At 43.4% G+C, this 16,513-nt stretch overlaps 1 protein-coding gene across 2 annotated transcripts in view; it reads right to left on the bottom strand.

The window, feature by feature from the left end:
* Positions 1–16,513, bottom strand: part of abch1 (ATP-binding cassette, sub-family H, member 1) — an 84,645-nt gene that overhangs the window by 8,897 nt on the left and 59,235 nt on the right. For both annotated transcript variants that reach the window (XM_078556522.1, XM_078556523.1), the window contains exons 12-19: positions 14,003–14,073; positions 9,645–9,694; positions 9,485–9,541; positions 7,160–7,230; positions 5,317–5,405; positions 4,274–4,377; positions 2,265–2,424; positions 979–1,083 (exon numbers count right to left, since the gene is read on the bottom strand). In XM_078556522.1, coding sequence (XP_078412648.1) covers positions 979–1,083; positions 2,265–2,424; positions 4,274–4,377; positions 5,317–5,405; positions 7,160–7,230; positions 9,485–9,541; positions 9,645–9,694; positions 14,003–14,073 — 707 coding nt within the window. The remainder of the gene's footprint in view (positions 1–978; positions 1,084–2,264; positions 2,425–4,273; positions 4,378–5,316; positions 5,406–7,159; positions 7,231–9,484; positions 9,542–9,644; positions 9,695–14,002; positions 14,074–16,513) is intronic.

Here is a 16,513-nt window from a genome sequence, read left to right as displayed (position 1 = left end):
CAATTCTCAGATCTGAACCAGACAAGAGGAATAATCAGCTGCTGAAACAGATCATTATCTGGTCATTGCTGCATGTAGGATCTTTGCTGTGTGAAAATTGACTGCCGCATTTCCTACATTACAACATTTCGGGACATCCTGAGAATGGGAAAGGTGCTATACCAGGATTGTATCACTCTTCTGAATTGATTTCTTTTATTGCAATGAGCGAGAAGAGTGAAATACACCATGGGCTGTTCCATCAATATATATTTATATTAGCGGAGCAGCCATTAGAAGCCCAGAATAATTCCTTCGGCAGATTTTGACTTGCTGAGCCCTAACCCAGAACCACCAATACGAGTCTGCCTACAGAAAATAGTTTTACCTCCTGTATACCTTGCACTACATTTATCAAAGCAACATCATTTGAAATCTGATTTGCACTGTGAACATTTAAGGAAGCACCCAATCTTAGAATATAAACTGTAACTTCTTCAGTCCAGAAATCTATAGTTCCAAAAACACCAGTTGTCTGGAAATGTTCCGAGCAGACCCAATAACCCCTGGGATGATTTTAGTACAGTGCTTTGGGAGCAGAAAAAATGGAAGATACAGATTTTGGATAAGTTTTATGATGGCCTTGTCATGTTTTCCCACTGTTTTATGCTTCAGGTAAATGTTTACGTCAACAGTGTTTTCCGATTCACACTCTTGTGGTTACACGTTCGAACATAACTCTATAATCCAGAAAATTCCAAAATCCGGAAATGACTTGGTCCCAAGCATTCCGGACTGGAGATGTTACCTTGTAATATAAAAAAAAGAACATACACAAAATATTCAGAAAATTCTACCTGATCATGGCTCAAAATTAACGTTTTTACCTTTTAACTTTGAAATTAGTTTTCAGGTTTATAAATTAGTTTTTAGAAGACTCACTTTTTCAAATGAATGGAGTGTGTGTGTGTTCTGAAGTGATTAAATCTGCTTTCTTACCTCGGTAAAGTATACCCCGGAGTGCTTCAGCTGCATACGTCTGTGGCAAGATTAAGCTAAAACACCTCAGGGCGTAAGGGGTACTTTCAATGGGCCAGATGATTCCTGAAACAAAGGGAGGTGAATTTGGAACATGATTCAGCCGCCACTCAGTTGCGTCTCTGGTAAGAATAAGATGAACACGAGCAAAACATTTTCTTACAGAATGAGTTGTTGTGATCTGGAACCGCCCTACCTGAAAGGGGCGGTGGGAGCAGATGCAATAGTAACTTTCAAAGTGCAATTGAATAAATACTTCAAGAGGGTGAAGTTCAGGAACGTCACCGCCTGCTTTTATTAAACTGTCAATCCAACTGTTAACAGTTTACTGGAATTCCGTAGGAAAAGACTTCCGGGAAATGATAAGGCACTGTTGTTGCTGAGAAGATTATTTAGATTGTTAGGAGTTACACAACAGGAAAGCGAAATGGGAAATATATAAGGACACCAGATGCAGAGCAGGAAGTAGTGGAGACTATCAGGAACTGCCTCACTTTGGACAGAAGGTGATGACAAGCTGATGAGGACAAATGAAGGTTAGGGCATCTCAGGGAAGACAGTCGTAATGTGCTGAGTTAAAAGTAGATCCAAAACTTTATTGGAAGTGGGATTCTGAAAGAAAAGCAATTCTGGATAACAGAAAGTGTTAACCTACAGCCATCCCCATGCATTTCTTAGTTATTTGATAGAATTTTATTTTCCACATAAATTAGAATTAAGTTCCTGAGCTGAATATTATTTGATTCTATTTTCTGATGTTATCCCATGTCCTAAATTGCACCAAGTACCCTTCCCCTATCAACCCTAATCCTAATCTTTCCCCTATCAACCCTGTGGTTATTGATCTCAATTCTCAATTTTAAAATTTGCATTGTTATTTTCAAAGCTCTCCATAGCCTCACCCCTCCCTATCTCTGTAATCTCTGCCACCCTCTGAGATATCTGCATTCCTCTACTTCTGGCCTTTTCAGCAAACCCATTTTAATCGCTGCACTATTGGTGTGCCTTCAGCTGCCTGGGCCCCAGCTCCGGAATTCCCTATCTAAACCTCTCCACCTCGCTTTCCTCATTTAAAATACTCTTTAAAACCTACCCCTTTGACCAAACTAAATCTGCCCTAACATCACTTTGTGTTGCTCAGTGTCAAATTTTGTTTTTATAATCACTCCTATGAAGCACCTTGGGATGTTTATTGCATTAAGGGTGCTATATAAATGCAAGATGATGTTCTGTTAAAACTCACTTACCACTCAGAACAATGTCTGGATAGAAGATACCCAATGCAACCTGGACTGCTGACTGCTCATCATCAAATGCAGCTGAGATAACGAGGCCCAGGGACATTCCAGTGATGCCTTGCATTACGATAAGAATTACTATCAGGAACAAGTTCCCTTCATTGGGAATCTATGGCAGAAAGCATGGATAAAAATGATTAGTTCAAGGCAATCAATTGTTCAATGTATTTTCTACTTGCACATCCCTTCCAAAACAGAGAGAACCAGTAAGTTCATATACACTGTAAACATTCACTCCCTCCACCACTGACGCACGGTAGTAGCAGTGTGTACCATCTACAAGATGCACTGCAGCAGCTCACCAAGACTCCTTCGACAGCACCTTCCAAACCCGCAAACTACCCAGCAAGTAGGGCAAGGGCAGCAGACACATGGGAACACCACCACCTGGAAGTTCCCCTCCAAGTCACTTACCATCCTGACTTGGAAATACATCACTATTCCTTCACTGTCGCTGGGTCAAAATCCTGGAACTCCCTCCCTAGCAGCACTGTGGGTGTACCTACACCACATGGACTGCAGCAGTTCAGGAAGGCAGCTCACCACCGCCTTCTCAAGGGCAACTAGGGATGGGCAATAAATGCCGGCCCAGCCAGCGAAGCCCACATCCCATGATCAAATAAAAAAAAAACTTATTTCAATTCCCTTTTTTTGGGATTAAATTTTATCTAAGAATAGGTATTGATGTGAAACAGTATTCGGTATAAATTGTGGTGTTATTGTGTGAGCAGCTGCTCTGATCTTCAGTTGGAAATTTGTTCATTAAATAGGCCTACATCGCACTGTCGAACTTCGATCAAGGGCTGACTGAACAGAGCAACATGGCTCAGAAGAACCACTTATTCCAAAATCTGACAAGTTCAAACATTATTTGGTGGTAATTTGGAAATAAAAACTAGCCCTTTAGAGCTGTGCAGCTTTAGCGTTGTTCGTGGAATAATATCTCTTTCCAAAGTTTGCAACATTCAACAAGGTATTCTTAGTGAGTAAGCCGGTTTAGCAGAACCTGTCGATTCACATTGACCAAAGTTAAAAACAAATATCAGAATTCAAGGAAGCACACAGCAGGAGGAGGAGGAGGATTCAAGCCCAGGATTCCTCGCACTTAAAATCCCAATCTTAGCCGTCCAGGAGGAGATAACAAACAAACGTTGCTCTCCAGACAGAGAGGTTAAAATTCTAAAGGCTGTTCACCTCGATTCTTCCTGCTCACTAGTAGCTGGCAGTGGAGCAGGACTGTCAGCCCCTACTTGTGTTCGATGGTTCTAATGCATATATTTGTCAGGATCTTCCTGATGGCAGACTGGGGCCCCCCAACCCCCCACTGAGGCTGAAGCCTGTCAGATATCTCACTGGCCGGGGGTGGGGGTTGGGGGGGGTGTGCAGCAAGGCCTCCTTTAATACCCCACATACCCCCCTCCTCAGAGCCAGGTCTGCCAGAGGGTCACAGCTCCAGCCAGAGGCTGTCCTGTAGAGGAGCTCCCCCTCCACAATGACCACCTGACAGCGGTGGCCATACCGGTTTGTACTTTTTTGTTGAAATCTTCAGAGTGCGCTTCCATCTTGAGGTGCCCTCGTTCTCTCTCTCCTACATCAGCAGCTTTCACCCCCCCCCACCGGGCTGCAGAGAGGCCTATCGGATAGCAGTCCTAGAGGTGGCCTGTTAATTGGCTGCCTCCGGTAAGACCTCACAAGTGGACGGGCCTCAGAAACCATTGGAGCCGGGTTCTGGAAACGGTCCCATCCCCCATTTAAAAACTCAAGTGGTAATGATTCCGAACATTGTTCAGACATCTCTACCCTTCAATAAACATGAGTTAGTGACAGGCTTGTATTTAACTGCCTGACCATAGCATTTATGTCAATAATACGCAGCCAAGCTGCAGGTTTCACAGATTGTGGGCAGACTCTTCAATAAGTTCCCATTGGAAATTTCCGTAGGAAAGTACAGAACTGACCTTGAAAACGAGGAATGTAAAGATGAGTAACAATGTTGTCTGAATAATCATAGTCAGCAGGTGGGAGAAGACATGAGCTAATATTACCTCCAGGGAACTAACACCTGAATAAAAACAATGAATAAAGATGTACACAAAAATATTTACTCACAAAAACAGAGTTAGTCCAAGTTTCTTTCAAATAATATCCTACCTGGAATATGACTTAAAATTTTACTTCATTAGATACACACATAACGATGAATGTCCAGTTAACATCTCAAACCTGCACTTTATGAGTTATCCTCATGTTCTCAAATCCTACAGCACAAACACCTTATTTACCTACATAACTTCCTTTAAAAATGATAACTATATTGTTTGTTTCTATATGTCAGGAATACATACTCAAATTCCTGCTGAAGTTGAGGGAGTTAATCAGTACCATGAAAATCCACAGAAATGATTGATAAGAGAGGGTGGTATCTTCAAGAACATGCTGAACTGTAAATCAGATTGTTTCAAGGATAATGGGAATCTGTGGACACAAGCTGCAGCCAGGGGGCAGTTGATTCTGATTGAGTTTGGCAGATATAGTATTGTAACTTACACATCTTCACTGTAGGGCCAATTTATTGCCCAGTTTGCAAAAGTGGATACATTTCTGATATTTTCTCATTGAGAGTAGTTCATTGTGATGTCTCCAACACCCAACTGCTTGACGGGAGAGTTTTGTCAACGTGCAGATTCCTGCACTGTGTTACCCTCAAACTACTCATCCAGCAGCACAATGTTTATTCAATAACTAGTATGTGGCATGACATGTCAACACGGCCAGTCCAATGTATGTTCTTCAGAATCACACCTGAAGTGTTACCCACAAGGTGCTCAATATGGTTCCTCTGTGAACAATACATGATCTTGTCAGAGAATATTACAGTCAGATTTTAACAGCCTGTGATTTTAATCTAAACCACAATGTAATTTGAGGACTTGCAATGAATGGTTTTTGTTTGCTTAAGAGGTTATAGTTTAATTAGTCACAATAATCATGTTGCACAAACCTGCTACCCAGCTTCTGTCCAGTAAACCTTCTCTCCGTTCTATTACAAAGGAGAGGGCAGTCAAACCAACTGCCAGGAAGAAAGCGATGCTGTGAAGATTTAAAGTAAGTACTTTGTTATAATGACATTCTGATGGTGTTTTGAATGTGTTCTGTACAGCAGCTAGTGAGAAAAATACAACAATGTCACTCCGATGGCTCCATTTAAACACACTGGCCAATGTAGAGGTGGGCATACAAAGCAAGAGGCTTGGGATTTGATCTTGTGTCCTTGCCAAGGCATCATGGGGTGGGGGGTATCAGTGAGAGGAGCATCACGGGGTGGTGGGGGGGGGTATCAGTATCAAGCGATACTCCAGTATCATCTGGAGAGAGTGAAAGTAGCACCTACACAAAGACTTAGCTCTATTTCTATTGCAGCCAGAAATTAGAACATTTTTAAAAAAATCAAAAATCAGAATTCCAAGATGCATAACAGAGAATGATTTTCCTATTGCTTTCTAAAACAAAATCCCTGCACTTGTGTAAAACATTTACAACTTTAACAGATACAATCAGGTATTAGGTCAATGAAATTATGATGTTATTTTATTGTTGGATTTGCAATGGGTTTATTATTGTTGATTACCATTCAGAATGTTAAATAATATTGAATCGTAGAAAATATTGTTATTTGACAACAATGTAACTGTAAGCTGTATTGATTGATAATATTATAACTGTAAACTGTATTGATTGATATTATAACTAAGCTATACTGTATTGATAATATAACTGTAAGCTGTACTGTATTGATATTATACCTGTAATCTGTATTGATTGTTAATATTATAACTGTAAGCTATATTGTATTGATAATATTATACCTGTAATCTGTATTGATTGATAATATAACTGTAAGCTATACTGCATTGATAATATTATAACTGTAATCTGTATTGATTGTTAATATTATAACTGTAAGCTGTATTGATTGATAATATAACTGTAAGCTATACTGCACTGATAATATTATAACTGTAATCTGTATTGATTGTTAATATTATAACTGTAAGCTGTATTGATTGATAATATTATAACTGTAAGCTGTATTGATTGATAATATTATACCTGTAATCTGTATTGATTGTTAATATTATAACTGTAAGCTATATTGTATTGATAATATTATACCTGTAATCTGTATTGATTGATATTATAACTGTAAACTGTATTGATTGTTAATATTATAACTGTAAGCTATATTGTATTGATAATATTATACCTGTAATCTGTATTGATTGATAATATAACTGTAAACTATACTGCATTGATAATATTATAACTGTAATCTGTATTGATTGTTAATGTTATAACTGTAAGCTGTATTGATTGATAATATTATAACTGTAAGCTGTATTGATTGATAATATTATAACTGTAAACTATATTGCATTGATAATATTATACCTGTAAACTGTATTGATTGATAATATTATAACTGTAAGCTGTATTGATTGATAATATTATAACTGTAAACTGTATTGATTGATAATATAACTGTAATCTATATTGATTGATAATATAACTGTAAGCTATATTGATTGATATTATAACTAAGCTATACTGTATTGATAATATAACTGTAAGCTGTATTGATTGATAATATAACTGTAAGCTATACTGCATTGATAATATTATACCTGTAAGCTGTATTGATTGATAATATAACTGTAAGCTGTATTGATTGATATTATAACTGTAAGCTGTACTGTATTGATAATATTATAACTGTAAGCTGTATTGATTGATAACAATGTAATTGTAAGCTGTACTATATTGATAGCATTGATTTTACACTTCACCTTAGAATTATCCCAGGGGTAATGAATGTTGTAAAATTGAGATGTTTATCCCCATGAATTGGCTCTTCAATCTACAACAAAACAATGCTGTTATTAGCAGCATAATTATTTGTAACCATACATCACCTCAGAACCTCATACTGAACTCTTAGCATCAAATGTAATGTCAAAATTCCCCAAATAATGAACATATTCTACTGACTTCAGAAAAACTTTCCATCTACAGCAAGAATACTATCACACGTCAAAACTTTAAAATGCTGGTAAGGAGGACATATTATATAAAGGATTACTTTCACGGTGAGTTTACTCTCTCTCTAAGATATCTGAACGTGGTAATACTTTAAAGTGTAGCTCCCCTCATGGTGTGGTGGGTAGGTGGCAGTGTTAAGTCACAGAATAACAGAGGGTCTCAGCTTCTGCTCACGCCCAGTGCAGTTTGCTGATGTTAGCTGAGGCAGCAGTAAAGTGACCCTGGGCTGAGACCAAACCATCAGGAAGGACTGAGTATGAACCGATGGTCCATGTTAGGAAATAAATCAATGTGGAGAGCAGGGTCAGGCTGAGTCATGGTGCCTTATATAAGATTTATAACTGTCAACAGTCCCAGTTCAGCCTCAGACACAAACGGCTGTCGGAGCAAAATTTAAGGTAGACAATTGTTTTATTGCTGGAACCTTCTAAGGTTGCAAATGGAAGTTGTACCTATCAGTTGAACTGGTTTAAGACCGAGATAGATCGGTTCTTGATTGGTAAGGGGATCAAAGGTTATGGGGAGAAGGCGGGAGAATGGGGTTGAGAAACTTATCAGCCATGATTGAATGGCGGAGCAGACTCGATGGGCCGAATGGCCTAATTTCTGCTCCTATGTCTTATGGTCTTATGGTGAAATATTTTCCATCCATCAGCTCACAATGGCATGGGAGAGGGAGCGGGGCCAGCCCCCTGACCTCGGGGCCAGCCTCAGCCTCCTGCCCTCGGGGCCCAGCCTCCTGCCCTCGAGGTTCAGCCTCAGCCTCCTGCCCTCGGGGCCCAGCCTCCTGCCCTCGAGGTTCAGCCTCAGCCTCCTGCCCTCGGGGCCCAGCCTCCTGCCCTCGAGGTTCAGCCTCAGCCTCCTGCCCTCGGGGCCCAGCCTCCTGCCCTCGGGGCCCAGCCTCCTGCCCTCGAGGTTCAGCCTCAGCCTCCTGCCCTCGGGGCCCAGCCTCCTGCCCTCGAGGTTCAGCCTCAGCCTCCTGCCCTCGGGGCCCAGCCTCCTGCCCTCGAGGTTCAGCCTCAGCCTCCTGCCCTCGGGGTTCAGCCTCCTGCCCTCGGGGCCCAGCCTCCTGCCCTCGGGGCCCAGCCTCCTGCCCTCGGGGCCCAGCCTCCTGCCCTCGGGGCCCAGCCTCCTGCCCTCGGGGCCCAGCCTCCTGCCCTCGGGGCCCAGCCTCCTGCCCTCGGGGCCCAGCCTCCCGCCCTCGGGGTTCAGCCTCCCGCCCTCGGGGCCCAGCCTCCTGCCCTCGGCGTTCAGCCTCCTGCCCTCGGGGTTCAGCCTCCTGCCCTCGGGGTTCAGCCTCCTGCCCTCGGGGTTCAGCCTCCTGCCCTCGGGGTCAGCCTCCTGCCCTCGGGGTTCAGCCTCCTGCCCTCGGGGACAGCCTCCTGCCCTCGGGGCCCAGCCTCCTGCCCTCGGGGCCCAGCCTCCTGCCCTCGGGGCCCAGCCTCCTGCCCTCGGGGCCCAGCCTCCTGCCCTCGGGGCCCAGCCTCCTGCCCTCGGGGCCCAGCCTCCTGCCCTCGGGAGAGGGCTGTGGGAGAAAGTGATGTTACTTTTAATGCTAGAGATGAAAGGTGAGGATTTGGAGTTTTGAAGGTCACAGCAGGCCTGGTGAGTGGCCAGTGTCAGGGTGATCGACAATCACAGTGAGACAATGGACAGTGACTGGTGACCAATAGGAAACTGACCATCAAACATCAAGTGACCAAACTACCAACTAGAACTGACCAGCATCAAACTCTATCTCTCTCTCTTCTCTCTGTCTCTGTGTGATTTTGAGTTTGTATGAGAATTTCAAGCAGATCATATTGATTCACTCACCGGATTCCCACTCCCAACTTACAAATCCATTTCAAATCAATGGATTTGAAAATCCATTTAAAGGATAACACAAAAACTGAAGGCATTAATAAAAATATGAAATTCACACTGCAGGAACCTGAGTAGCATCAAATAATTGGATCAATTCTAAATGCTGGGCATGAATAGTTTTTTTTTGTGGCCGCTGTCTGTGACACACTCACTTTGGGCTTAATTAAGTAAAGGAAGTTTTCTGATTGACAAATTCTTTTATTTACCTTTATTGGAACAGAAGCTAAGTATGCAAACGTTCCCAGGACATCCTTAACAAAACCCTGTGATGAAAGATTCAGACAGGGGATTTAGAGTGTGCAAAATGTGGTCAAGTTAGACGGTGAAAGATCTGAAAGCTTCCACTGACGTTTCCTCTAAAAATACCTCGAATGCTTCTTGTAGCTTGAGTTGGATGGTGATTGAAATTTCTGGGTCTAAAAGTAATTTAAAACATCAACATATCAATTCCATTTCATCAACAAGAAACCATAACAGAGTCGCAGAGTCATAGAGTCACAGAGGTCTACTGCACAGAAAAAGGCCCTTCGGCCCATCGTGTCTGCGCCGGTCAAACAAGTACCTAACTATTCTAATTCCATTTTTCAGCACTAGGCTCATAGCCTTGTATGCCATGGCATCGCAAGTGCACATCCAAATACTTATTCAATGTTATGAGGGTTTCTGCCTCTACCTCCCTTTCAGGCAGTGAGTTCCAGATTCCCAACACCATCTGGGTGAAAAAATTCTTCCTCACATTCCCTCTGAACCTCCCGCCCCTTACCTTAAATCTATGCCCCCTGGTTATTGATCCCTCCACCAAGGGGAAAAGTTCCTTCCTGTCTACCCTATCTATGCCCCATATAATTTTATACACCTCAATCATGTCCCCCCTCAATCTCCTCTGTTCCAGTGAAAATAACCCCAGTCTATCCAATCTCTCCTCATAACTAAAACTCTCCAGCCCAGGGAACATCCTGGTAAATCTCCTCTGCACTCTCTCTAGTGTAATCACATCCTTCCTATAATGCGGATTCCAGAACTGCACGCAATACTCTAGCTGTGGCCTAACCAGTGTTTTATACAGTTCCAGCATAACCTCCCTGCTCTTATATTCTATGCCTCGGCTAATAAAGCCAAGTATCCCATATGCCTTCTTAACCACCTTATCTACCTGTCCCACTATCTTAAGGGACTGGTGGACATGCACACCAAGGTCCCTCTGATCCTCGGTACTTCCCAGGGTCCTACTATTCATCGTGTATTCCCGTGCCTTGTTTGTCCTGCCCAAGTGCATCACCTCACACTTGTCCCGGTTAAAATTCCATTTGCCACTGATCAGCCCATCTGACCAGCCCGTCTATATCCTCCTGCAATCTAAGGCTATCCTCCTCACTATTTACCACCCCAACAATTTTTGTGTCATCCACGAACTTACTGATCAACTCTCCTACATTCAAGTCTAAATCGTTTATATATACCACAAACAGCAAGGGACCCAGCACCGGTCCCTGTGGAACCCCACTGGATACAGGCATCCAGTCGCAAAAACACCCCTTGACCATCAACCTTTGCTTCCTGCCACTCAGCCAATTCTGGATCCAATTTGCCAAATTGCCTTGGATCCCATGGGCTCTTACCTTCGTTATCAGTCTCCCATGCGGGACCTTATCAAAAGCCTTGCTGAAGTCCAAGTAGGCTACGTCAAATGCATTTCCCTCATCTACACACCTGGTCACCTCTTTGAAAAATTCAATCAAATTGATCAGACATGACCTCCCCTTAACAAAACCATGCTGACTGTCCTTGATTAATCCCTGCTTCTCCAAATGTAGATTAATTCTGTCCCTCAGAGTTGCTTCCAATAGTTTCCCTACCACTGAGATTAGACTGACTGGCCTGTAGTTCCCTGGTTTATCCCTTCCTCCCTTCTTGAATAACAGTACCACATTGGCTGTCCTCCAGTCCTCTGGCACCTCTCCTGTGGCCAGAGAGGTATTGAAAATTATTGCCAGAGCCCCTGCTATCTCCTCCCTTGTCTCACTCAACAGCCTGGGATACATTTCATCTGGGCTTGGAGATTTATCTACTTTTAAGCCTGCCAGACCACTTAGAACCCCCTCCCTTTCTATGCTAATTTCTTTAATTATATCACAGTCCTTCTGCCTGATTTCCATACCCACGTCGTCCCTCTCACTTGTGAACACCGACACAAAGTATTCATTTAGAACCCTACCTATGTATTCTGGCTCCACACACAAATTACCAATATGGTCCTTAATGGGCCTACTCTTCCCCTAGTTATCCTCTTGCTCTTAATGTACTTGTAAAATAACTTTGGATTTTCCTTTATTTTACCTGCCAATGTATTTTCATGCCCCCTTTTTGCTCTCCTAATTTCCTTTTTAAGTTTCCCCCAACACATTCTATACTCCTCTAGGGCTTTCACTGTTTTGAGCCCTCGGTATCTGCCATAAGCTTCCATTTTTCCCTTTATCCAATCCTGTACATCCCTCGGCATCCAGGATTCCCTGGATTTGTTGGTCCCGCCCTTTATCTTTACTGGAATATGTTGGCCCTGTATCCTGGACAGTGTAGGGGGGAAAGGCATTGAATTGGATGATCAGCCATGATCATATTGAATGACGGAGCGGGCTCAATGGGCTGAATAGCCTGTTCCTGCTCCTATGTTCCTATAAATAAATATTACACATTTCATCTTTTAATCAAATAAAATCTTTTTCAAACTTGCATTTCTCTAATGCCTTTAACATACTAAAACATCGAGGCACGTGACAGGAACAATAAAACTTGACACAAGCCGTATAAGATGACAAAAAGCTTGGTCAGAGAGATAGATTTAAAGGAGGAGAGAGAGGGAGAGAGGCAGAGAGGTTTAGGGGGAGAATTCCAGAGCTTAGGGCCCCAGGCAGCTGAAGGCGCGGCCATCAATGGTTGAGCAATTAAAATTAGGGATGCTCAAGAGGCCGGAATTGGAGAAGTGTAGATATCTGAGGTTTGTGGGACAGGGGGAGGTCACAATGCTCGGAGGTCCCTGATTTTCATCGCTCCATCGTTGGCGGCCGTGCCTTCAGCTGCCTAAGCCCTCAGGTCTGTAATTCCCCCCCCTAAACCTCTCCACCTCTCTACTTCCTTCTTCGCATTGTAAACACTTCTTAAAACCTACCTCACCTGTCCTAATATTTCCTTATGTGACTCAGTATCAAATTTTGTCACAAGGTCTTGGGATACATTCCAACATTGAAGGTGCTGTATAAACACAAGTAGCTGCTCTTATTGTTGTTATGCTCAGACACACTAACACTTCACTTCTCCTGTACTTTCCCTACATTATAACAGTGACAACACTTCAAAAGTACTTCACTGGCTGTAACACACTGAGTCTTCCTGAAGTTATGAGTGGCGCTATATAAATTCAAGTCTTTCTTGTTTTCCATCAACGTCACCAGGGCTCAGTGAATAAAAGTATTTTATACTTTAAAATCCAAAAGGAAAAATAACACCACTTGTGTCGAGTATCACATGATTTATGATGATGCAGCCTGGACTTAGGTGATTTGGTTATTTCTATAATGACCTTTAGGGAAGGAAATCTGCCGTCCTTATCTGGTCTGGCCCACATGTGACTCCAGACCCAGAGCAATGTGGTGAACCCTTAACTGTCCTCTGAAATGGTCTAGCAAATCACTCAGTCAAGAAGGCGGCTCACCATAGCCTCCTCAAGGGCAATTAAGGATGGGTAAAACTCTATGATGAACACATCAGTCATCGCGGTGAGAGAACTGGATATTTGCAACATTTACCTGAGGTCAGGCTGTGACACTGAATCACCACTTGGGAATGGGAGGAGAAGGACCAGCAGGAGCCCTGGTTGATTTCATGAATGCTGGTATGAATCATCTCAAACTGTCTCCAGAAGACAAACGAGAGACTAAACACAGCCTGTTCTATTGTACTTTTAAGAAATACTAAATGATCCCTCATCACCAATAACTTACAACAGTGTTGATATCTTTCCCTGACTATTGCTGAGTCTGGGACAGGTATGAGTTGTACCAGTCTGACTGTGTCCATTGTGAGATTACTGCAATCATAGAGTCACATCTTGTTTTCGGAAACATCTCAGATCTGGGGGGAACGTTTAGCGGAGGAAAGGTAACAGATAAGCTCCACATCTGTTTGTGTGTTAACCAGGGCCAGTGCTCAGTGGAATACTGAAGGCACAGGAATATACAGGCGCACATGTGGTGAAGCAAGTAACAAGTCCAGTGCCATGCAGCACCTAGCCGAATTGTCCAGGTAAGGTCATTTTAATGGTGTAAATAAAAATGACGCATGGCACATTTGAAAACTGCCCAGTGTTCAGACCGTGTAGCTGTGCTGTATAAAGCTTGATGGACAGCGCTCCAGGGACTAACACAGCCAGTACAGGGCTTGAACCCACACTGTCAACATCATTTCACATCACACTCTAACCAGCTGAGCTAACCGACCCCCGTGCAAGCCAACAGCAGAACTGCAAAACGTTGTCAAAACAAAGTCTTGTATAATCCACAGACTGGGAAACAGCAGCAAGCTTCCAATTCTTGAGGATTTCCCTCCAGCTGGACAATGGCTCTTCCATTTGTGTATGGAGGTTGAGAAATAAAGGATAAATAAACTTTACGTTTCTAGCCAGTCAAACATTCTCCTTTGCCGCAGTGGGAAAGTTTTAACAAACTTACTCGTCATATCGAGCCAGACATGGATTGAACCCCCATCAACTACGCTTTGCTTCACTATCTTCTCATATGTCCTAAAAGGAAACCAGAGACACATATTACTACAGAAAGACCAAGACAGAAACGGTGTTTGATGTGGAGTTGAGGTTACAATCAGGTCAGCCATGACCTTATTGAATGGTGGAGCAGGCTCGAGGGGCTGAGTGGCCTACTTCTGTTCCTAATTCCTATGTACGTATGTATGTGTACGTATGTGTGTGTGTGTACGTATGTATACGTATGTGCGTGTGTACGTATGTGTGTGTGTATGTATGTGTGTGTACGTATGTGTGTGTGTACGTATGTGTGTGTGTACGTATGTGTGTGTGTACATAAAGTGTGTGTACGCATGTGTGTGTGTACGCGTGTGTGTACGTGTGTGTGTATGTATGTGTGTGTGTACGTATATACTTCCAGTAGCCCTTTAAATCACGAGGCCAGTTATCAGGAATGGTAGCACGGTGGTTATGTTAGTGGGCTAGTAGTGCCGAGATCAGGACTTAATGATCTGGAGATATGGGGCAGAATATTGCGCTTGTCGGGTGGAAGCGTGCCCGACCCGAATGAGCATAAAATTACGTGCGATGATGTCAGACGAGCGTCCCGATGTCATCACGCACTAGGCTGATATTTCAGTCGGCGGGCGCAGGCGGGAATGGGCAGCACGCCCGCCGACAATTAACAGGCCTATTAAGGCCACTAAAGTTCTAACTAAATTAAACTTTTCGCTGCCTGTCCAACCTTACGGCTGGCGGGCAGGCGAAAAGGCCAAGCGGCCTTTGGATTTTTGCGAAACCTCATCCACGGATGGGATGAGGTTTCATCCAGTGAGTAATAAAAAAAATGTAAAAATTTTCAAACTGATTCCTAACGTGTCCCTGCTCATGTGACTGAGTCACACGGTGGGGGGGGACACATTATTAACGTTTTTCAATTCTTTTTTAAGTTTTAATACGTGCACCAGCACACACTTCCGCGCTCGCTCTCCTCCCGCCCCCGCCACCCCAGCAGTGCTGAGCGTTGCTGCGCGTGTTTCATGCTGGCTGTTAATTGGTCAGCCAGTGTGAAACCCATGTCGGGGTCCGATCGTGGGCAGCAGTCGGCTTTGCAACCGCTCCTGGGCCTGCCCAACGCACCCGCCCGGCGAGGGCAAAATTCTGCCCACGGATTCAAATCCCACTGCAGCAATGTGGTTGATGAGGTGCATCCGGAATTGTTACAGTCCCTGTAAAAATTGATAACTTTAAGAAATATATCTGAATTCCGGCGACTGACTGACAATATCACTCAAGGCTTCAAGTTTTAAGACTCCTACTATAACAAACAAACTAAAAGCAACATTAGTGTTTAAACACTATTCAGTGGGCAAATTATACTCCAAGCAACAGAGAAGATCCCCCACTCAACTTTTAAAAGTGACCAAAAATCCCGCTGACAGAATGACAGAATGGTTACAGCACAGAAGGAGGCCATTCAGCGCCACAGATATACTTTACTCTGACTCTTAAGTGACTCTTCATTCTCCAGGAATCAGTCCAAAACTACTCACAGCTTATGGTCGTTTGCTTCCTTTTTTCCTTTTCCAGCCAGATACCTTGTAATTCCAGAACTGACTTCCACAGCAAGGGTTACCCCGAAGATTCCTCTCTCTAGCCAAAGTTAGGCAAATCTTTCAGCCTCGTTTAAACCTTCAAGAACTTGGTCTCTTCAATCCAAGCGCGAGTTCCCACCCACATTCAGCCTGATGAACAAAAAAAGATTGGCTGCCTCTATCTATCTGCTCGCTCTCTCTCTCTCTCTCAGATCTTGCAGACTAACCTGTCTGTATGCACCACTTGCTGTGCGTGGTGGTGGTAGAATTGGTTGAAACAGGGCTGCGATGTGAATGCTTCTACCTTGGCCCCCAGGAGCTAATTGCAACTGGGCAACCTGGAAGTGCCTTAACAGACTTAGGACTGGTGTAGGCAGTTCAAAGGTGTCACTAAGCAAATGGGGATATACAACCAGCCCGACAACTTGTGAATGTGGAACTGAGCCACAGACTATGCAACATCTCCTGCAATGCCTATCGCAGGAGGAACCCTGCACTGTTGCAGATCTTGCCGAATTCAACAACAAGGTGCAAAAATGTGTCCAGTTCTGGCTGGGCCATGTATAGACTGTCCGTGGACACGATAAGAAGAAGAAGACCTGTCTGTGAGGTTCAGGGATATCTTAAGAAAACCCTGTAAGACAATACAATGGCTTTCTATGGCCTGTTCCCCATCTCAAAGCCCCTCTCTATTGCAATGTGAATCACATGGGTCTTGAATGTGGGTAGAAATGCTGATTAACTAACTTTTAAACCTTTAACTTCATTCTATCTTGGCATTAAATAGACAGTTTTAATTATAACCATTTACAAAACTTGATATTCCTTACACCTCCTTGTGACATGGAGACTGGCAGTCTAACCACCATCAGCACAGCAGCCCT

Source organism: Cetorhinus maximus, chromosome 14, assembly GCF_964194155.1.
Source record: "Cetorhinus maximus chromosome 14, sCetMax3.hap1.1, whole genome shotgun sequence".
Lineage (NCBI taxonomy): Eukaryota > Metazoa > Chordata > Chondrichthyes > Lamniformes > Cetorhinidae > Cetorhinus > Cetorhinus maximus.
The sequence above is the reverse complement of the archived record's forward strand: the minus strand, read 5'-3'. Positions and strand labels throughout refer to the sequence as shown.